The following is a 24,578-nucleotide window of genomic DNA, read 5'->3' as shown; positions in this document are numbered from 1 at the left end:
TGGGTTTCAGAACGGTTAGAAAGCACCCAGCCTTCTCATTAATAAGACAGTAACATAACCCAGACTGGAGACTGTTTAGAGAAAATGATGTATTGCCTGGGACATTACAGAGTCTCAATAAATGTTGGTTTCCTTTTCTCCTCCTGTAAAATGTAGTGCTGTTTTCATTTTAAAATAAGTCAAAGTGGCAATTCAAATTAACTTCTAAATTATGATGAGTGTTTTTACTTTTTTCTTGCTATAATTAATAAACAACCTTAGATGAAGTTGCAGTACAGTATGCAAAGAGTTATTGCTCAAACAATCTTTAATCAAGGATATAGTTAGCAAAAGATAAACTGTCTACACTTTATCTACCTGTAGGTCTTTGGCACTGTTTAAGATTTTAGCTACAATCTATCTGGGCTCCTAAATTTATTATTTATGTTATTTAAATGGTTAAGTTTTGCTTTAATAAAAGTGAACATGACTGTAAAAACAAAACCCACTTAATATAATGTTAACTCAGACTGCCAAACTACCTTCAATTCATTTACCTTGAATTGTAAGCTTACATAAAATCCCTCTATAGCGTTATGAGCATTTTGCGAAAGTATTTGAAATAAGAGGTAACAATTCATCTGCATAGAAAAGTGTTCTAAACCAGAGGTAACAATTCATCCTATCCAGATGGATAGGTTGATGAAAATATTCCAGATGGATAGGATGAATTGTTACCTCTGGTTTAGAACACTTTCCACTAAATTTTAGTTTAAGAGGGTATAATTTGTGGAAAATAAGATGCTTAAACCGTTTGGAAGAGCTCTAAAGAAATTTCAGCCTATTTTTAATGAAAGTGTCAATTTACATCAAAAGGGCTACAGTAGAGATTGTTCTTGTTGCTCTATATGCAAATTTGTTTTTTCCTGGTTATATGTTAGATTCATTGGTTCTCTCTCTTGGGAACAAGGATAGGGAGCCAGTTGCTGCATTCTGGATGCTCACATGGACAGCTACTTTGGGGCTGGGGGCCTATTAAACAACTCAAGTATGGCAGTGCCAAGAGCAAAGATGGCGTGGAAACGTGCTATAAATTAAAGAAGGGCTCAGAACTTCTGTGAAGGAGCTGCAGAACAACTTTGGCACAGAGAACTTATATACTTGTCATTTGAAAAATTACTCTTTTAATATTTAAACTATAAAAACAATTAGCTTAAAAAGAAAGCAATATTAGCACCTAGGTCAAATGAAAATCAGAAAAAGGAGGAAGTAATACATCTGTTTTAACAGCCTGCAACAAGTTTACTTTGATCCGTTTTAGCACTTGTGTGGGTTTTAAACATATCCAATCATCATTTTAATTAATTTTGGTTTTTTCCCAATGATATATTTCTTGTTTAGAGAATGATTCAGGTTTCCTTGGCTATTCACCTTTGTGTTTAACCTTTTATATCTCATTAATTAATTAATATCAGTATAATTTTCTTTTGAGCACCACTTTGCCCATATCATATTAGTGACAGTGATTATGTTTTGAATAATAACTAATTTTTAACTTGTTTATTATGCACCATGCTTTAGGCAAAGTGCTCTACATGTATTGATACATGAAATATTCCTTTTTCGACCTTTTAATGCCCAAACTTGAATTCTATCCTATTGTAATACGCCTCCCTGCTGCTTCTGTTACATGTGCCTGGTGTATTAGTTCCTCTTTGACTTTGAATTTCTTTTGTTATTATAGTTTAAGTCTCTCATAAGGGCAAATATACAGCTTATTTTTCAAAACTTACTGTGAGAATCTCATTTAATAAGTGAATATAACTCACTCTAATTTATCACATTACTGATATGTTTGAATTGGCTCCTGACCAATTGTTTTCTATTTTCTATTTACCCTGTATTTTATTGTTTATTTTTCCCACTTTCCTGACATTACTGAACTATGTCTTCTTTGTTCTAATGTTAACCTAATGCTTTAGAAGTTATATAACCTCTATCTGGCTTATCTACTTTTTAACACACATATCTATATTTATTTAAAGTTTTCTATTAACATTAAGAGTTAACCAAGATCTACAGTTTCATTCTAAACATGTTAAGAACATGCGCAATATTTTATTTCCTTTTTCAGCTTCCCTTCCTGCCAGCCACCTTCTGTACTTCTCATGTTGCAATCTTTTGGGTTTTAATTTCAAGTTTTTGTTAAAGTTTTCAAATAATCCATACTTATTTAGACTGAAGCACAAGTTTTACTTTTTTACTTGTTTACTACTCTTTCTTGAATATCTCATCTTCCTCTTGGATTAGTTTCCAGGAATGTATCCTTGCAGTAATTCTTCCAGAGAGGGTGGTAAACTTTCTGAATCCTGTGTGTCTATAACAGTTTTTATTTTTTCCTAATACGTGATATTTGGCTGGAGAAGGAATTTTACAACTCAAATCATTTTCAGAACTTTAAGATAACTGCTTCCTTTGAAAAAATGCTTAATGCTACCAAGGAAAGTACAATAAATCTTACCTAGAAGCTTTAGAATTTTCTTTTATTGGTGTTCTAAAATTTCTCCCTGATTATCTAGGACTGGGTACTTTTCCATTCATCTTGCTAAACATTTTCATTCATAGCCACTATACCTTTCTCCTCTTCCTCTTCCCTACCCCTCCTCCTCTTCTTCCTCCTCCTCCTCCTTCTCCTTTTTTTAATCTTGGGAACTTTTTTCAATTATTTATTTGAATATTTCATTCCATGTATTCCTTCTGGCTTCTTCTTTAATTCCTATTATTTCTAATGTTGGAAGTGCCACTTATCTCTTAATATCTTAATATCTCTTTTTCTGTAATGAAATAACATTTCAAGACTCAAATTTCCAGCTCACTAATTTGTTATTCAGCTCTGCCTATACTGATACTCAGGGAAAAAAATCCATTAAACTTGTCTCACCAATCGTATTTTGCCATTTCTCACATCTCTAATTGTTTCTTCCTCATAAAATTTGTTCTAATTTCACAAATACAGTATACGCCCTTATCCTGCTGAGGATATTAATTATACTTCTTATACAATCTCCATTAGTTTAATCTGTTACTTCCTTTTACTTACTTGGTTCCTAGTTCTTTAGTTTAATGCTTTACTTTTATTTTTATTTCTTTTACATGGAGGTGGTTTTCCTTAGATTTAGTGATTTAGATTATTTGCTTAAATTCATATCTCCTATTCTTAGTTTCGGTGGAAAAATGCCCACTCACTGGGAGCAGATGTGCCCCTGGGTGAGGATTCCCATGGGGGCACAATGCCCTGCTTCTCCATTCCACGTGACCATATTCATTGCTTGGTCCTGGGGGCATAAGTCTCTGCTTAGAAGTGGGTGTAGTGAGGGCCAGGCATGGTGGCTCATGCCTGTAATACCAGAACTTTGCGAGGCCAAGGCGGGCAGGCGGGCAGATAACTTGAGTTCAGGAGTTTGAGACCAGCCTGGCCAACATAGTGAAATCCTGTCTCTACCAAAAGTACAGAAAATTAGCTGGATGTGGTGGTGCGTGCCTGTAATCTAAGCTATTGGGGAGGCTGAGACACGAGAATCACTTAAACTCAGGAGGCGGAGGTTGCAGTGAGCTGAGATGGCACCACTGCACTCCAGCCTGGGTGACATGATGAGAATCTGTCTCAAAAAAAAAAAAAAAAAAAAGAAAAGAAAAGAAAAGAAAAAGAAAAAGAAAAGAAAGAAGTAGGTGTAGTGAGGGATTCACCTACTTAGCAGTCCTTACTGGGCTATTGTCTCCCTCCTTCCATCAGATACCTCCTCTCTCTGGTCCAACTACGGGTCACTTTCTTGTTTTTTAGTGTCATTATAGACTCGTTTGCTTATTTTCTGTCATTTCCAAGGATTTGGGGCAGGTTGGCAAGATTAGAACATACTGTCTTGATTCCAGCTTTTAATATTCATTACATTTGTGGAGTTTCTCTTTTGCACAAATATTGTGGTAACAGCAGTAAAACAGATTTTTTTTAAAAGGTGTTTGAATAGTAAAAGCATATAATGTTTACATTTGGGATGAAAGGCAAATATACAAATTCCATGTGCAATGTTCTACAAAGCCGCCTTCCACCTAAAGACAGCCTCAGCTAAGTGAGATGTGGTAGCTGCTAATTCAATGACGTGCTTGTAAGGTTAAGCCAAAGTTCAGAAAGACTCACATAAATTATCAGTGTGTCTATTCAAGTTTCTCCCTGCCTGAACTAACAGATGTATCTTCTCTAGAAAAAAGGAAAACACAACTTTAAAATCCCACCTAAAAAAAATAAACCTATCAACATTGGATTTTCGGACAGCTAAGCGATATGAAAGGCAAATGGCTCTTGCGTCCTTGTGATCTGAGATAAAATACTTTAATTCAAATGGTGGGAAAATATGGATAATTGGGAAACTGGTTTCCCAAAAAAGCCATAATGGCTTACTGGCTATCTTTTCTTCCTTGCCATTCATATTAAGTCTTTTGGAAACGTTATTAGAGAGGACTGCATACTCTTTTTTCTCTCTCATAATTCTTACGGAAGAAAAACCTTGTTAAAGAGATGAAAGCATTATATTCACATTAATAATTTTTTATTTCTTAAAAAAGTGAACTCAAAGCAGTAGAATTCAGTCAATTCAACTGGCCACCCTTGAATGAGTGAGGATTGCCAACTATGTTTTCTGTCTATTTTAGCAGATGAGCTTACCATGATAAATTGTTTGTGTGGGTGGTGGTGGATGAAAGAAGAATGAGACAAATATTCGATAAACTGAGCAGAGAAAACAGAACACATCAAGAATTTCACTCCAAATTCTTAATCTGTTTTCCTGTGCCAGCTCTTACCCTAGGTAAAAATGCTTCACATTAATTTTATTTTGTGACTTTTAAAAAAATTGAATCTGTGACTAAAAATTATTATATCAGCATTCTTTCCTGGACCAATAAAGTAACATTTGGGACCAGGTGGGAGTGCAGGCCCCCACAACCCACAACACACACAAGCACACAAAACACCATGGATTAAATTATCATTTTTATCATCACCCAAAATGCAGAAAACACTAGGTCTTCTTATTATCCTTTTATACCTTTATAACATAATGCCAACTTCATAGCTAGGTCACCAGATGACAGCATGAATGAACTAATTCTGGTGGTGTGGCCTGACGTCCTGGCCAAAAGTCACAAATAAACCCAAGGTGTAGTTGCTAGAAGAATTACACCACTTTTAGAATTTAGATAAATTAATTGCAGAGCAATGAGAGTGGCACAGGTGCTTTTCTCAAACACATGATTATATCTTATTGGAACAGAAACCTGCTGACAATGACAGGGCCTGGAAGTACCAGCTTCTTCACTGTGACCAAAACCTTGGTCAATCTTCACTCCTGAGAAATAGCCAAAGAGCATACTTAAAACCACCTGAATCATTTGGTTAATAGAATTTCCTCCGATGATCCTCTGTGTCCATATTGACTTCAGCTCTTTTTTCAGGCATGAACAGTTTTAGTTCTTTTTTTTCTGTTTGGGGGAATGATTTAGTTGTAGCCAAAAATTCTCTTATATTATTTGTGCTGTAGGAAACCAGAATGTCTGATCTGTTAATTGGAATATATAATTTTTGCCAGCTATGTTTCTGGACTAGTATATTAATCTTCTAAACTATGCTTGGTTTCTTCTAATATCAAGTCAATTCCTTTCTAAGCTTACTTCATGAAGGGGTTTTCCATGTTTTTGTACCAAGTCTCCATAAGTGTTACTCATAGAGAGCTGAATGGACTATTCATTCTTTTACTAAGGCATTTATTGTGCCCTTTTATAGACACGCTTTGCTAATAGGCTAAGCTAAGAAGATGGGGAGCATTTTGGGAGAGAGAACAGCCAGTATGAAGGCCATGGGTAAAAATAAATTTTATTTCCCCTCCAAACAATAAGAGCAAGTTACATTTAAAATATTGATTTTTCTTGGAAGATACAGGCACACACAGAGAAGGAGAGAGGTGGAGGGTGAGAAGGAGAGGGAGGACGGGGGGAGAGACAGATTGGTATTTATGTGTGAATCAGAATGGTACTCCTGGAGAGGAAATGCATCTCTTTAGTTCTGCTTTAATGGGATGGGGGCTGGTAACACTGGGGAATCATCTGAGTCCCCAGGGGCTCTGGGACTCCCTGAAGGGGGTGATTTATCCCTGATATATGGATGGAATTAGTGTGGAGAGATAAAAGCGTGGGAGTAAATGAGTTTCTTGTGCCTCAACATTTGGATCCCCTCATCTGTGATCAAGCTCCATAATCAGGAAAGGGAGTTGAATTGGTCTTTTTTTTTTTTTTTTTATCAGCAGTCAGAGAGAAGTGATGTGCTGGTGATCCTTTATCTCCAGAAGATAAAGGTAGAAAGACTTCTGTGCACTGTCAAAGCTCTGGACTCCACCAAAGCTCTTTGATCTGGGAGGGGAGGGGACTGTTGTTACAAGAGCTAGAAGGACCAGAAACCACTGTTTTTTTTTTTTTCCTCTAGAGTCTCCCCAGCCTGACCCTGGAGAGATCCTAGAGGCTAAAATGAGAAACAGGCTTCTGGTATCTCAGGGAGATACTGGAGCTGTACTGCACATGGAGCTTCAGGGTGTCAGGAAAGTCAGAAAAGGCCTTGTGGGTTTAAGGACTGAGCCTTGGTGCTGGGCCTGCAGAGGTCAATAGGCCCTGAGTGGGTGGAGTCATTCAGATTCTCAGGCTTCTGCAGAGGCTTAGCCTGCTGTGCCACAGGCTGGACCTGAGTCACTTCCCTGAGGCAGGGAGGAGCAGGGCTGGGTCAATGCAGTAGAAATTCAGCATTTGACAGTGAAAGACCCCATTGTGGCCGCAAAGGGTCACAGTGGCGGCGTGGCTCAGGCTGAGGGTAAGAATTTTTGTGTTCTTTCATAGATAAGCTTTGAGGATACAACAAGCTAAAAAAGACAGGTCCTTCTGGGAGAGAGAATGGAAGAGTCTTACTGGGTCTGAAAGAAGTTCTTGGGCAAGGCACAGCAGGGAGCCCAAAAGGGCAATACTAGCCATCTTGCCACTCAGGGACTTCGAAGTTTAATCAGTTTTGATTTAATCTGTTGAGATCAGAGTGACATGACTATACATCAAATGTTGTATTCTGGAAAAGTTTCTCAGTCAATAAATTATTGCTATTTCATATTCATTATAAAATTATATTTTATGTTAATTTCATTCATCCTTATCATAGTGTTAGAAAACATTTGCCTCCAATTCATACCACCTTATGGGCTGAGTCTCTAATCTTATTAATGTTTCTTTTCAACTTGAACTTCTGAAAGTGCTGCCCAATTAGTAGGATATATATTAGGGACTTAGGACCCAGAAGGCGGCACACAGCTCAGAACAGCAAGAAAGCACTACCATCAAAGGATGCTCACTGCTTCAGGTCTCCTCTGTTTCAACCTCAGTCCCAAATTCCTCCTTTATAAATCTCTCAAAGATAAATTTTATCCCCTAAACAATTTTTATAGATCAAAACCACATTCCAATGAAAATCAGGTAGCAGCATCTATAAATCTCAGACCCCAGGAAGACAAATGAAAATCTCAATATGATAGTAGTGGGAAGATTTTGTATTCTATATAAACATTGGGAAAAAACCTTTCTCCCAGTAAAAGCTGAATAAACTAAAATGAGATATAAGTGAGTCAAGTGAAGTTAAAAGCATTTGCAATCACACATTTTTAATATGCAAAAAATAGTTAATTATAAACTTAGAATCTTTAGGGTAAGTGCACCCCTTTTGGCTTGTCTACGATAAGAATCATCAGTATTGATCTAAGTATGCTTTTGCCATTTAACAATATGCATTTAAAACATGTCCAGTAGAATAAATGTAAGTGCTACGTACACAGCATGGGAGATAGCAATTACTTACCCTGTAGGCTGGCTCTCAAATTCTTCTGACCATTGCTCTTGAATATCTTCTGTGGAAACATCTACATCCCGGGTGGTGGCAAAATTGAACTCGCTGCCTTCATTTCCATGGAAATAAATGGAGTTCCCATCTGACTGACAGCTATGCTATAGATGAAAAGAAAGCATGGGGTGGCTGTTGAATTGGTTTTGTAGCTGTATTTGTCTTACTCATGTATAATTAGAGTTTTTAGAAAAGTTATTATATTAGTTCCTCTATGATGGACTCTCAAATCAAAAGAGCTTGTTACCTCTTTTTGCCTTATTTAATTCAATTACAATTTCTTTCTAACTTATTAAGTTATTATAAAAAAGGAGTCAAGAGGGCATTTGAGCTTTGCCATCTCTGTCTTCAATATGAAACAAGAATATTTTAATTGGAATAATTTCCCATCTTTACCACTGTCCTTGTTGTGGGAATTAAATTTGATAATGACTTGTCATGTATTTTAAATTCTGTGGTTATGGGCTAAATAGCATTGACCTTTTCAATATTCCATATATTTCTTACTTGCCATTCAAGTCTTCCACAATTTATCTGTAAATGGAATATGAGTAGAACAGCCAGCTAATCTAAATACGCAATGCAGAAAAGGTCAAAGTAAACCCAGATATAATCACATATTCTCAACCAGTTTCTGAGTAAAAGTTTCTGACCAGACCTAAAAAGTGCATGCAGTCCCAAATGAGGAACTGGGAAACTACAAACTTTGTTAATCCCCAAAAGAACACATAAAAAATAAAGAAAGTATATTTCTTGTGATACTTTTTCTAATGACATTTTTTTCAGCTTGAAGAGAATAAAGGCAAGATCAAACTCTGGAGGTAGTAAATGTTATTTACTTTAAAAAATTATTATAAGTTTGCATTAACATTTTTTGGTAATAAGTCATATATACAGAAATGCTTGGGGCTGGTCATGGGAAGCTAAAACAGTAAAAAGGAGAAATAAAAAGAGAAATGCTATACATGAAATATCAAACATTCTTTTAAGTTTTATATACTCTTAAAATGAAACAGATGAAAAAAAACCAATTGGACAAAACCTATCAGTCAAGCCCAGGGACTGTGAGTTCTGTAGGGCAGGGACAATGTCCATTTTATTTCTTGTTATATTCCAGGTCTTAGCACAGTGCCTGGCATATAGCAGGCATTAAAAAATATTTGTTAAATAGTTCAACAAATGAATGAGTGAATGACATGGAAATACATTTTAAGGTAATTATTTTTTTAAAAAAGATAAATTTATTGTGTATGCCTAAGATATACAACATGATTTTCTAAGACACATACAGTCATGTACCACATGACAATGTTTCAGTAAATGACAGACCGCATATACAATGGTGGTCCTATAATATTATAATGGAGCTAAAAAATTTCTATCACCTAATGCCATCATAGTCATCATAACATCATGGCATGATACATTGCTCATGTGTTTTTGGTGATGTTGGTGCAAATAAACCTACTATGCTGCCAATCCTATAAAACAGCATATAAAATTATGTATGGTACACAATATTTGAAAATCATAATAAACGACTTTTGGGTGTGGAGGGGGGTGAAGTATTGCTCTTTGAATATTCTCTTCTTTAGAGTCTTAATAGAGTGACATATTACCAAAGAAAGGCTGTGACACACCCAAAGGAAGCAGCCATCCCTCAGCGGGAGATGGCTGGATGTTCCCTGTCTCTTAGCAAGATGGGACTGTCACTCTCTAGGCAACAGGGTCTGGAGATGCACAGAACCCACACAGCTGCAGATGGCTTGCTCTGCTCCCCACCATGCTAAAGAGATCAAGATATGATTTCTGCCTCTGCCATTCTGAATAGAACCCAGTGTTCTCAAGGTTTGCAGTGATAAAATGCTCTTTTAAGGATATATGAGCCCGTAGTATACTGCGCCTGTAAAACTGGGGATGGTCTTTGTGAAACCAGTGAATTCCTGAGCTATTTGAGAGCAATGGGTATACCGAGTCTTCATTTCTTTCTAAGGAGTTGATAATCATAGGCCCTGTACTTTGGAGCCTTATCCAGGGTGGGGGGCCAGATTAGGGTTCTCATTCTGAGAATGCCTAAATCAATTACAAGACAAGTTAGAATTTCATGTTAATTCTGTTTTAGGATTGGCCACAGTGGGCTTGGTGTCTTGGAATTAGCCTACTTCCTAGAGGCTCTCCAAACTACAAATTTATTCCTGAATGCATTCAGACTGAGATAGTGTGCCTGGGCCTTGCTTGCTTTCTATCGGCATTTCTGGCTCTGAATGGGAATCCACGGCTTCCTTGGTTAGGCATTGCTTGAGCTTTCTCCTAGAATCTAACTCAAGTAAATTTAGCACCTACATTAATTGACGAAATTAAGATTGGAAAAGAATAAAAATTGGAAACCAAAAACAATTAAGATGATAAGGACTGAAATCCCTCAAGGAGTTTGGGGATTGGAATTAGAAATGTGTTGAAATACATTTTCTCTATTTAATGGCTCCATGTTTTTGCAGAAGCCATTTAACCCCTCTAGGCCTCAGTTTCTCAGGTTGTAGAATGGAATCGATAATATCTGTTTGCTAGAGGTGTTGTTAGTGGCACAAATAATATATGAGGAAATGCATTCTGAAACTTCTAAGTGCTACAAAATAATCATTATTTCTAAATATATATATATATTCCAAAAATATGCTATTACATTCCATATGCCTAGCAAATATGATGGAAAAATAGAAGAGCACTTCAATCTATTTTTAACTACTTTTCATCAGAATAGTCATTAAAATTCTTCAGATCAACTTAAAACCTTTAGTAACATGCATAGAATATGTCCCACAATACAACAGGCAAAAATACCGCAAACATTCATTCATCTTCAGGGCAGACTGAATCATTAATTAGAACTTTAAAAGCCCTCCTCCAAATTTTGGCAGATTACCAAATATTCCTAAAACAGGAAAACTTAATGCAAGATGTCTGATGCCACTTTTCTTACAGATAAGTTTGCATTATATAACATCAATCTACTATGTTAAAAATCATTGAAAGCATGAAAAGAATTTTTAAAAATTGGTCTCAATTTTAATACCTATTTTTGTTCAACATCTATTTGAACTCCTATCATTTGTATGCAATAACAATTAAACTCTAAACAACTTCAAAACAAATTAAATGTGTAACTTTGTAAGACACATGAGCTCTTGATATGAAAAAAACAAGAATTTTTGGAATTCAGGACTATTTTATTTTGAGCATCATGAAAATCTACTAGGTTTTCTTTAGCAGATGATTCTAAATCACATGTCACTTCCTGAACCACAGCTTTTGATTGACATACGGTGAATACACATCAAGCAACTAAGCATCTATTCAGGGTGAAATAAAGATATAAATTCTGCAGCTGGCTCTAAATTTTTATTTCTATTTCTAGCACTTCTAATGTACATTATTATATAATTATAATTGTTTGTACTTGTTTCATTATTTAGCCTTGATCAATGACATACACTTTATACTTCTAAGTACTAGCAGATTACCGATTTCTAAAATCCCTTAAGTATGGCTCTTATGTGTTTCTCTTTGTCAATCAAAAATATTTTCCAACTTTGCCACTAAATGGATTTCCTTTACTTGACAAGCGGGATGCAGTGTAACTAAGTGACAAGAATTTGTCATTCAGAAAATCATCAACAGGAAACATCAGTGCAAATTCCTCAATATAACAAGTCCTTGGCCACAATTCAGGATAGTAGTTTTCTAAGGTTACTCCCTATACTCTGCTGAAAATGTTAATGACTTCACCTCCGTACTTGTAAAAGTGCTTACATTTGCCTCCACCATTGTTTTATTAGGTTTTCATCAAAGATGAACACCAAGGCACCTCTTAATATGATCTCCCTGGGGTCTAATGACCCTGATGATTCTTTCAGGCATCTGTAGCCTTACCATTTATTTTTTGACGATATCCTTTTTGTTGGAATGAGGATATTGGGCATTTGGGCAATGCCAGCTTGCAGAGAGCTGGTGGCAGATGGAATGAAATCTGCCTGGTATGCCTTCTCCTCCACATGAGCAGAGAGCCATCCATTTCCTCCATTAAGGAGTTGTCACTCAGCCCACCCAGCTGGAAGACCATTTTTGATAGCCAAGCTGGCTGGTGGCAGACAATTCAAATACAAAGTGCGCTTTAAAAGGAAGCTAAAACATCATTTGTAGGAAAATTGAAAATGCATGGCTTCCACCACAGCCAATTTTTTAATGACTGTAATATTTTAAGTGATTATTTTTGCCACTTCAGATTGCTCCTTAGAGAGGAGAGGTTTTTTAATTAAAATCTAGGCAATGCAAACAGATGAGATATGAGGAACAGAGGAAAGAGAAATAAGATGAATAAAATTAATTAAAATGGCATTGTTGGCAGAGTCATAAATTAGCCACTGTCTGGCTGGAAATGAAATATATTGGTATAGGAATTTCTGTATTAAAGTGAGATGTGTGCTAGAACCATTGGAAATTGACTAATTTATAGTCTATGTATTATTGTGTATTTCAAGTCTTTTACTATGCTATACCCATTATCATATAGAAATACACATTTCCTACATCCCAGTTTAACAGACTTTAAAGGTATAGACTTTCATGCTACATTAAAAGAAAAATTAAAATAGAAAGAGAAGGATTTCTTTCATGAGGCAAAATAAATTTCTATCATTTTCCACACATTCAATTTCTAGGTAATTTACTGTCAGTTAAAAAACTGAAAACTTGGCTATAAATACAGTGCAGGTGCAGGAGGGCTGAAGTACATTTTCTCTAGTCAACACAATAGATTCAACCATGGTGAGTCAATTTTAGGGAGCTTAAAGAGTGTTTTTTCTCATTAATTTCTGGATTCATTAAACACATTTGAACTCCTTTGTACTACAATTTTTAAAGATTCAATTTACGGTATATTTTATGACAAGTATATAATTACTTGGCAATAATTATGACAACTCTAAAATGGCAATAGTGACAGATTTGAATTGGAGTAATGAGAGGCAGAATAACAATGTAAAATTCCATAGGGCTGTTGTTAACCTTGTCTTTGGGGATCAACTTGACTTTCACAGTGTTGGAGGTTTTCAGACTTGCCTCCTCAAATTAAGGGCAAAGATGCCAGGCACAGCATGGGAGGCTGCAAGATAACAAGGAGTGGTTGGGTTTTATAGTAAAATAGAACTGGCTTTGAAAGTTAAAGCTGTTTGATCTTGGGGAAGTCATTTGGCATCTCCGAGCCTCTGTTTTTTCATCTGTGAAATGGGGATAATTGTGAGTATTAGATAAAATACTGCAGGGAACATGCCTAAAGATTGCTGCGTCTTAGGAAATCTGTAAACACTATTTCCCTCCTGATTTTTTTTTTTTTTTTTTTTTGCCCCCATCTTCATTCATTAACAAACCTTACTTTAACGAATGAATGTCACTATGCAAGCTATTGTTCTAGGTGCCATGCTAGGTACAAAGATGACAGAAACTGTAACTGTTTTTAACGTTCATTTGGAATAAATTTCACCTACTGAATATTGTGTTAACTCAATTAGTGATTGAATGTGTCAGTTTCGGACCAAATAAATAAATAAGGCAAAAGATGCATTAGGCAGGGAGCTTCTGCATATTTGTTTAAATGATTATTTTCTGTATAAATTATCAGAATTAGTTGTTTCTGTGCTATTGCCACTCTTGTCATGGCGATCTGGCTCATTTCCATGTTTCACTAATGTTATTCCACATTAATTACTGTACAAATAGGCCTCATTGGGGGGAATTGTGAAAAGCACACTACTTACATTTAACCCTTCATCCCCAAAGTACTCTTATTAGCTTAACAAATTATATTCTGGCTCATTCTACAATATCATGTACCCACCTCTTGGGGGAAACATGACAATAAGAGCAATACGATCCAAAGTGAAGAACATCCCAAGCAAAGGGAATTTAGGTAGACAGCATGCAATTAACCATGCTGGAATCTGGCCAGAAAACCACAGTTAACATTCTGATTCTTAATGAAAAAAGACATGGGAACATGGGCTAGCCACAAGTCTAACTGAGCTCAGGTTTATCCTCATCAGAAAGCCACCACTCAAATCCCTCAAGTTACACACTAGATGGTTTCCAGTACAGTGATAATGCAAAGCACATTTCTGAAAAGTAAATCTGATTTTCTCTTATTTGTCCTGTATATTGTCAGAATATAAAACCATCAAATGAATTGCTGAAATCTTTTTCTGAGGTGCTCAATCGAACATTGCGTGGAAGATGAATTAGGTATGATAGTATTGCTGTGCCAGGGGGTTATATTCCCAAAAAGTAGGTTTAAAGGTGAATTCTACCTTGAGTGTGATCTTCCCTTTCACCATTTGTCTTAGATTTTTTTCATTAGCCTTACCTCGTGTTAAGGCTAAATTTTTCAGACAAATTATTTTTTTCATAATTTGATATAACGACCTTTTTTCTCCATTGATGGTTCAGCAATTGTGACAACAGTACTAGATGGGTGACAGCAGAAGCCCAGAATAAAAGATTCAGCTCTTATTCAGGACTGGAGACTTGCCTAGTGTCCACTGGGACAATGAATTTGGCAAATGCATAAGGTACAAGAACAACAGAAAATTAATAGACTCTCGTGTTCAGACTTAATGCTTCCCTTTAATGGGTTGTTGATTTACCTAACGTCTGTCATCTTCATTAGGGCCTTTTGATGTTTGTTAAACTAGAAAGATTGTCTTTATTACTGGATATTTATCAATAGTAAAGGTAATAACGGCGAGGCAGTCAAATTCAAAGTAGTAGTAGAGGAAGTATTAAGATATGACCCTTCCAAATTCAGTAGCTTAGTTACTCCAAATCCTTGATATTAGTTTGCAAAATTTAACAAATTACTGTTTTAAAAATAAAATTTCTTTTAAATACACGTGATCAAATCACAGCCTATTCTATTGGACAAATCTTCACAACAGAATAATCATGTACTGCTGATTTACTTCTTAAAACAAGTTGACATAAATGTGTAGAAAAGGTAATCTGGAATTCTTTGCTATCCACACAATGAACTAGGGTAATAAATAGAAAAAGATTAGCAGGTGCAGGCACAGCCATCAGAGTGGGAAGATTTCTTAAAAATAAAAAATATGTGGAAAGCACCTATCTCACCATGATCTGCATTTAATCTGTAGGTCATTTCCAGAGTTGACAGAAACCAGTGATTTATGCCTTTGCAAGCTGAGGGTAACCAGGATAGCTGAGCAGATATAAACATTTATTAACTGTGAGTGAGCAAAGCACTCCTTTTTTCTCTTTTGAAAACATACACACACACCCACACAGACACACACACACCAAGTGTTCAAGGATGATTCATGCTTTCAAAATAAAAATTTTGGCTGCCACCAAAGATGAGCATAAACAAATAAAATGCAGCAGCTGCCAGACCAGTATCCACTTCCATGGCATATTGATCCATTCAGAGATACTGCTTCATGGGGTATTATTAAAGGATGAGGAAAACAAACAAACAAAAATAAATAAATAAAAACAAAAAGCCCTGCTCACAGCTCTTTCCAAATCAATTGTCCCTGGGTTCTCTGTGATGCGCTTCACTGACCTTTGCAGCTCTTGGTGGGCTGCAAACTTGTGGGAACTTGTGGAAACTGATAACTTGTGGAAAGCAGGCAGCTGCAGCAGCTCCAGGCTGACCCTCTGAAAACCTACATCTAATGTTTTTCTTTCAACTTAAAATTAAGAATATTCTCAGATTGCAGGATGTGTATTTGAGAAGTTGGGAAGAGATGACTTTGATGGACTTGCCCAGATGTTTCAAGAGTGACTAAGGAAAATTAAGCACTGAGCATCCAGGGTTTTTACAGACACACAATGTTCATCTACTCTAGATACAAAACTGTATGGCAAGATCTTCCTCATGGTGCTGGCATCTACAAAGCATTCATGAAATGCTATCAATACTTTACTATCATTATTATTACTATTATTTATCATAACTATGGTTACTACTATTTATTGTTATTATTATTCATTACTATCCAGTATCTATGTAGTGCTCATGCCACTGCAAGTATCATTCCTGGATATGAGAATTCTGCTCAGGGTGATATGCTGAATCTTGTTACTGTATGCCGTAAATGGAAGGAGTGAAAAAAAATCAGTTCATATCCTTTAATCCTTGACGGCAAAACCAAGACCATTCTCACAGAGCTGGTGCACCAGATGTTCCTTGAGATTAATCATTCCCCCACTATGGGTAGGAAGAATGTGCCTTTCGTTCTTAAATGTGGAACAAACACCCACAACCACATGACAGAGGGCCTGCCTGGCACGAATAGCTATTCTAGTAACTGCAGATGATGAGCTGATACAGTGTATCCCTTATCTTTAGAATAGGAGCAGCTGGAAAAATATCCTTGATTATTCTGGAAATCATGTACACAAATACAAAGAAGGATACGATATTCTGTGAAAGAGGGCAAAATCATCCTAAACAACAATTGTGGCAGGTAATTTGATACTGAGTGAGTTTCAGGCACCTTCCTTTGCTGAGTGCATGAGCTGCTTACTCTGGGAGATTACTAATGAGGGTGGGGCTCTGGGGAGCTTTTGAACTTGTAGCACTATATTTATTGGTATTTAAAGCCCTACCTCCTTAGTGGTGAACAAAGGGCTGCTTAGAGATTTGTGGGAAATAAAAAATTATGACGGTAATTAGAAGCAGGATAGGAATGTGGTACACCTTTTCTTCCACACGGGAAGTTCTCTGTGAAAATACTGCAAGATGAATCAGGCAAGGCCATGGACTTGGAAAAAGAAAGGAGGAGAAACAGATGGTGACATAGAAGAATAGATTAATTCTGTAACCATTTACAGTCCTCCTCAGCTTTCCAACCCCAATTCAAAAAGCACAACAAATATAAGGCCAGGTTCTACATTAAAAGCTGATAGTGTTATACATCTATTTCATATTAATTACTAAAAAAAGTCAACAGATGGTAAAGCCTTCTACGAACCTAGGGCCGATTTAAACTGGTGACCTGTAATTGCAATTCTGCAAATCATATAAAGTCCTGAAGATAATTACCATATTTGGTCCTATATCATTCTTCCCTACCTGAGATAAACAAGAATAGGCTCGGATGAAATGGTTTAGATATTCCCCCCCACCAAAAAAAAGAAATATCTAAAGAAGACAAGAGTAAAATGTACTATGAATGACAATGGTTTATTTTTATCTTTCCTATTTGACTTGCCACTGTCAACATTATTTTTAAGATCAGCAGTGGAGAGTTCACATACTCACTACTATGTGCATTCCCTTGTTTTATTGACAGTAGCATTAAAAAAGTCATTCGTAGGCCGGGAGCAGTGGCTCGTGCCTGTAATCCCAGCACTTTAAGAGGCCAAGGCAGGTGAATCACTTGAGGTCAGAAGTTCAAGATCAGCCTGGCTAACATGGAGAAACCCCATCTTTACTAAAAGTACAAAACATAGCTGGGTGTGGTGGCGCACGCCTGTAGTCCCAACTACTTAGGAGGCCAAGGCATGAGAATCACTTGAATCTGGGAGGTGAGGCTGCAGTGAGACGAGATCATGCCATTGCATACCAGTCTGGGTGACAGAGGAAGACTCTGTCTCAAAAAATAGAAATAAAAACCAAAAAATAAAAACAAAAAATCATTTGTAGTTAATAAAACTACTATACTTTAACAGTATTTATTATTTAATATTTTCTTATTGAGTCATGACAACATGAGGCAGATGCTATTATTATTCCTGTTATAGGGAAGGACACTGAGAGGTTAAATAGCTTACTCAATATCGGGAGAACCCGCTCCCGATGCTTAACATGGGTTCTTTTCTATTTCCTAAGTGTCTAGGCTGGTTTGAGAAATAAAGGGAAAGAGCACAAGAGAGAGAAATTTAAAGCTGGGTGTCCGGGGGAGACATCACATGTTGGCAGGATCTGTGATGTTCCCCGAGCTGTAAAACCAGCAAGTTTTTATTAGCGATTTTCAAAAGGAGAGGGAGTGCACGAATAGGGTGTGGGTCACAGAGATCACATACTTCACAAGGTAATACAGTATCACAAACCAAATGGAGGCAGGGCGAGATCACAGGACCACCAGATGAGGTGAAATTGAAATTGCTAATGAAGTTTCAGGCACGCATTGTCATTGATAACATCTTATTAGGAAATGGGGTTTGAGAGCAGACAACCTGTCTGACCATAATTTATTAGGTGGGAATTTTTGTCCACCTGATAAGCCTGGGAGCACTATAGGAGATCAGGGCTTATTTCATCCCATCGGCTTTGACCATAAAAGACGGGACGCCTTAAAAAGGGGCCGTCTATAGGCCTACCTTCAGGGCACATTCTCTTTCTCAGGGATGTTCCTTGCTGAGAAAAAGAATTCAGCGATATTTCTCCTATTTGTTTATGAAAGAGGAGGAATATAGCTCTGTTTCTGTCCAGCTCACTGGCGGCCAGTTCAAAGTTACCTCTCTTGTTCCCTGAACATCGCTGTTATCCTGTTCTTTTTTAAAGATGCCCAGATTTCATATTGCTCAAACACACATGCTCTACAAACAATTTGTGCAGTTGACACAATCACAGGGTCCTGAGGCGACATTCATCCTCCTCAGCTTACAAAGAAGATGACGGGATCAAGAGACCAAAGTAAAGACAGGCATAGGAAATCACAAGGATACTCACTGGGGAAGTGATAAGTATCCATGAAATCCTCACAATTTATGTTCAGAGATTACGGCAAAGACAGGCATAAGAAATCACAAAAGTATTAATTTGGGGAACTAATAAATGTCCATGAAATGTTCACAATTTGTTCTTCTGCCGTGGCTTCAGCTGGTCTCTACGTTAGGGGTCCCTGACTTCCTGCAACAACTCAAGACCAGATGGCTAACAAATGGTTAAGCCAAGATTTGAACCCAGACCAGTTTTAACAATTGTGTTATATCCAGTCTCTTTCATAACATTTGCAGTGTCTTTAAGTCATCACTGAATTAAAAATTAATCTTCCTGCCTTATAAATTAGATCCTCTTGATATTTTTCCAGCTTTTCTAGGCTGTCTAAGATCCTCCCCCAGTGGGATCATGAAGGGGCAAGGAGCCCTCAGCACAAAAATGTTGTATTCATTAGCCAGAGGTGCAATGCTAAGAGAGGAAGCACGCATGACCTGCGTGAGAGATGCTTTGGGGTGAGTGAGCCCTAGCTTTGGTGAAGAGTGCGAGGATTTCCAGAGAACCTACTGGTAGATTCAATAGAAAGCCAGTTTTGATCACTTGCCAGGCCCAGGAATCAATGCCAGCTCACAATAATACGTGCCTCTTGCCTTGTCTTCTCCTTCCAGATCCAATCCTGGAGGGTTAAGAATCTGAAACTAGTTAGGATTGGGGGTGGTGAGTGAGGAGGGAGAAGGAACTGATTACTGTCCCCATTTCTACTGCAGGAGACCTGCGCTGGAGGTGAGCAGCTGTGGATGAAATCTGGAGCTTGCATTATCATCATTAACTGATCATATTGATAGTGAACTGAGATATCTGGGAGACTAAAGTAACTAGATGACTCTTTTGGTCTATCCGCAGTCTTAGGACCTATCCTAGTTTCATGCAAAGAGGGCAGGGATAAAGGAGCTGCCACAGCAAATTTGAATGGCCAGTGGAAAAAGAGTGGCATTTTTTTTTGTCACCTGTCTCCATCCTGACAAGTCCTGTTTGTTAAACTTAATGGTTCCACTAGCACAAAGAGGAGGGAGACATTAGCTATGCAAAACTTCCCAGAGACAATGGCATTTGAACTGAGCCCCTAAGGATGGAGGGGAATTACTAGGAAGGGAATAAAGAAATGTGGAAAACCACACCTAAAGGAATGCAAGTGAGAATTTCTCAGTTGGCTGTATTTGTGACGCTGGAGCACAGTGGATCAGGAGATGAGGATGAAAATTACGCTGGATGACTAATTACAATAGTAAAGACCTGGAACCAACCCAAATGCCCATCAATGATAGACTGGATACAGAAAATGTGGCACATATACACCATGGAATACTATGCAGCCATAAAAAGAATGAGTTCATGTCCTTTTCAGGGACATGGATGAAGTTGGAAGCCATCATTCTCAGCAAACTAACACAGGAACAGAAAACCAAACACCACATGTTCTCACTCATAAGTGGGAGTTGAACAATGAGAACATATGGACACAGGGAAGGGAACATCACACACTGGGGCCTGTCAGGGGGTTGGGGAGCAAGGGGAGGGAGAGCATTAGGAGAAATACCTAACGCGTGTGGGGCTTAGAAGCTAGATGACGGGTTGATAGGTGCAGCAAACCACTATGGCACACATACACTTATGTAACAAACCTGCATGTTCTGCACATGTATCCCAGAACTTAAAGTATGCATATATAAAAGGAATATAACAAAATCCAGGAAAATTAAAAAAAAACAAAGGATGAAAAAAGGTAAAAAAAAAAAAAAAAAAAAAGGAAATTAGGCTGGATGAAAATTGGAAAGGGCCTTGAATTATAAGTGAGGGATTTTGGCTTGTATCCTCTAGGCCTACATAGGAAGTCATCAAAGGTCTTAAGCATGGAGGCAGCATAATGTAGTATGTGTTAAGGAATGATGCTAGAGTTTTTGCCAGTGGCATCCCTTTGGATGATTCTTGGTTCCAACATCTTGCCAGGCAGTTGGCCACATTAGACTGTTGATTTCTCTTTCTTTATTGTTCCAAGGCCCCTACTCTATTTCACCTCCTCTGTAGATTACTGAAAACACCTCCTGCCTTCATAAAGGAAATATTTTAATACTTATTCCTCCTTAAATACACAATAGGTTGCCCATCAATGCCTAAGATGAGCCAGTAACTAGAATTTTGAAAACAAAATCAGCTGTTATGATGTGGAAGAAAGGGAAGCAAACAGTGCTTGGGTTGCACTTGTTAAACTGTAATGTATAACAAAATCAGTCTTCTGGAGGAAGGAACAGGTGGTACGCATGGAACAAAGCTGGAGCAAGATCAAGAGACATGAGAAAAACACGAATCTTTTAACCTGCAGCCAGAGAGTGATGGGGGAGAAAACATGCAGATAATTTAACAGGTATATGTTGGGAAGAAACACAAGACAATCAAGAAGCATGTCAGTTACTCACTACTTGTGAGAGCAAAGCTATGTGGCAACTGAGAGCAAGAGTTCTAAAGTCAGTTCCTGGATTTGAATCCTTATCCTGCTACTGGTGAGAGGTGTATTTTGGACAAGGTATTTAACACCCTCTATGCTCCACTTTACACATACGAAAAATGGGACTAATACAGCATCTTCTTTAAAGGTTTATGAGGGTCCAGTTAAATGAGATGATGATGATGATGATGATAACGATGACGATGATGATGATGTGTGTGTGCGTCTGGAATAGTGAGGGCCTAGAAGAGTAAGTGTTCAATAAAAGTAGCTTTCATTACTTGATCAAAGGTAATCCTAACTGTGCTTGGAAATTTTTCCATAAATAGCTCCATTTTGTAATGTACTCTTTGAGATAATCAAGATGGAAACACCTTGGAATTTTTTTTTTTTTTTCCAGATCATAGCTCACTGCACCTTGAACTCCTGGGCTCAAGCAATGGTCCCATCTCAGCCTCTGGCGTAGCTGGGACTACAGGTGTGCACCACCACGCCTGGCTAATTTTTTTTTTTTTAACTTTTGTAGAGACAGGGTCTCTCTATGTTGTCCAGGCAAGTCTTAAACTTCTGGCCTCCAGTGATCTTTCCACTTTGGCCTCCCAAAATGCTGGGATTACAAGCATGAGCCTCTGTGCCTGGCCATCTTGGAAACTTTTAATGAGTAGGTTGAATAAATAATACAACTCTAAAAACTAAAAGTCCAAAATAAAGCAATGCTTGAAAAACACCTTGTGACCAATAGGAACATTGAGATATGCTTTCTAATTTGCTGTATTTAGCTTTTACCTCAGAGGCCGTCAAGTAAAGAAACAATATTTGACAAAGAAGTTGCATATAGTCTAAAGAAACAATTTTTATTTCTAGAATTCTAAATCACTTGGCAAAAGCAATTCTTTCATTCTCAGATGGTGAAACCAAAAAACAAAAGGGCAGTCATGTAAATGAATTAAAATGACAAATTCTTAGATTTTATTAATGCATTTATTTGAAGTTTTAAAAAGAAACATCAGAGAAAAATTTCTACCCAATGGCCAAGTCAAAGATAATGTTATAAATCATTACTACAATGATTTTTTTTCCTTAATAGACATAGGTCACTTGGCAAGTCTCAAACGTGTGATTGGAAAGCTTATGAGTAGGATGAGGGACCACAAAGCAAAGCATATTCCACATAAAGTTGTAATATAATTAAAATTACTACCGAAGCAAAACCATACTTCATGCATTTTTATCATGGGTGGTACCAAATACATGCAATGAGAAACCGAATAGCTAATTAGATTAGTGTAATGGCTTGTAAAATGAAACAGAAAGTACATTTATGCCATAAAGGGTACTCAGACGAAATGATAAATGATCATCATGGCAAAATGTGAATCCCAGGCCCTGAGGTCTCCTGGGTTTATGCATCTGCTTGCCAACATTGAACAATGACAGCAGAAATTCCTCTTTTAATCAAGTGGTAGTGGGATATGACATAGGCTATTCTGACAAATGTTTTTTTCTAGACTCATACAAAAGAAATCCATGGCTCTTTAAGGAGCCATGACTTCAGATTCTGTCAGAATAAATTTCCATAAGGTTTACTGCTTGTATTGAGCAAAGATAATGCCTGTTCCTAACATCAATTAGTATACTTTCAAATCAAAGCAACATGACTAGGGTTTGACTTGTTAAGCAAGAAGTCATTTGCATCAGGAGAGTTCCTGTGTTGAGGGTTCACCAAATAATTTGTAATAGTTTTTTTGGTGCTCAACTCTATTATTAAAAGGAGGTGAGCATTCTCGATCTTTCTATTCTACTTGCTACTTTTCTTGCGATCCTCACCCCTTTCTAGCTCGGGATGTTCTGTAGCTGTGAGACAGATTTTAAAAAATTCTTCAAGCTGTGTTCGTATTTTATTTTCATATGTTAGAAACTTGAGAGGATACTGTTGAGGGTCTCATGGCATTTTCGTATCACCCAAGTGCAATTTCATGCACTCTCCGGGCAGGCAAGCCCATGATTTCAATTCCCATTCATAAGCCTAATGATTGCCAAATTTGGATCTTTCTCTGAGTTTCTCACCCAAACATCTACCCTCCCATCAAATCGTTCTTCTTGCTTTCCCTGAAGATAATCAAAATTGATATGTCCAAAAGAACTCACCAACTTCTAGCAAAACTGCTTCCTCACTATGTTTCCTTTTCAATGAACAGCACCTGTCCACCCAGTTGCCTACACCTTGTCCCTGACATCTAACATTCTTTTGTCTTCTCAATACGTCCCCAACCTTTTCTGTTCCCTGTCCTAAAAACTGAAATAGCCACATTTTTCCATCCTCTCACTCCTAATTCTGGCCAATATGATCTCCCATTGAACTACTATAATAAGCCTCCTGTTTGGTTTCTCTGGATGTGCTCTTTCTTCCTTCCGTTCAGTCCTCTATCCTCAAAGGGATATTTCAAAAACAAATATGATTGGCTCCTATTTAAAGCACTTCAGTGGCTATCACCTTCAAGATAAAAATTCAAACTCTACAGACTCTTGCAAGATCTTCCAGGTCTTGTCACTGGCCATGTCTTCAGACTTTTCTATCACAAGTCTCAACTTAAAATGTATTAGACAACTATTCTGAATTTCGCCTAAGACTTTTACTTTGTGCTCTCACCTTCCAGCCTTAGTTTGGGCTGCTATAACAGAGTACTATGACCGGGTGGCTTAAACAACAAATATTTCTTATAGTTCTGGAGGCTGGGAGGTCCAAGACCAAAGCACTGGAAGATTTGGTGTTCAGTAAGGGCTACTTTCTGGTTCTCAATGTGCTCTCTGGAGTGTCTGTACCCTTGTCACTTAATTACCTCCCAAGGTCCCACCTCTAATACCATTGTATTGGAGTTAGGATTTCAATGTATGAATCCTGGGGAGGTGGAGGGACACACTCAGCCCACAACCCAGCCTTAATGTATCTGATTTATAAATCTAGACACACGATTCCTCCTATCTGGCCAACTCCAAAGTACTGTTTAGTCTCTACTTGGAGTCCCTATTCTCCTACCCTGCCTTTGTAACCCCCAAGTCTGCATTGGTTATATTGTACTTTCTCAATACTCTGAACTTTCCCAGCAAATCATAACCATTAGGCTGTTTCGTATTTGCATGTTGACATATTTAACTCCCCCCAACTAAACTGACATCCACACAATAGGAAGAGACACATCTAACTTTTTGTGGTTACATTCTCTGGGTTCAGCCCAGTACATGGCACAGTGGGTTCTCAAAAATACTTGTTAAATGAATGAATAAGTGAATGTTTTACACCAATGACTCTCCATCCTTAAAAGGTACAGTAAGATAAATAAGTATATTATCTATTCCTTTAATAGTGGTTTTCGTAAAATAGT

General features: G+C 37.4%; 1 protein-coding gene across 3 annotated transcripts in view; it reads right to left on the bottom strand.

The window, feature by feature from the left end:
- RELN (reelin) overlaps positions 1 to 24,578 on the bottom strand; it is a 508,320-nt gene that overhangs the window by 209,072 nt on the left and 274,670 nt on the right. For all 3 annotated transcript variants that reach the window (XM_003896435.5, XM_017957037.3, XM_003896436.5), the window contains exon 11: positions 7,916 to 8,061. In XM_003896435.5, coding sequence (XP_003896484.1) covers positions 7,916 to 8,061 — 146 coding nt within the window. The remainder of the gene's footprint in view (positions 1 to 7,915; positions 8,062 to 24,578) is intronic.

This window comes from Papio anubis, chromosome 4, assembly GCF_008728515.1.
Source record: "Papio anubis isolate 15944 chromosome 4, Panubis1.0, whole genome shotgun sequence".
In the NCBI taxonomy this organism is placed as follows: Eukaryota; Metazoa; Chordata; class Mammalia; order Primates; family Cercopithecidae; genus Papio; species Papio anubis.
Note: the sequence above shows the minus strand (reverse complement) of the source record. Positions and strands in the feature narration are given on the sequence as shown.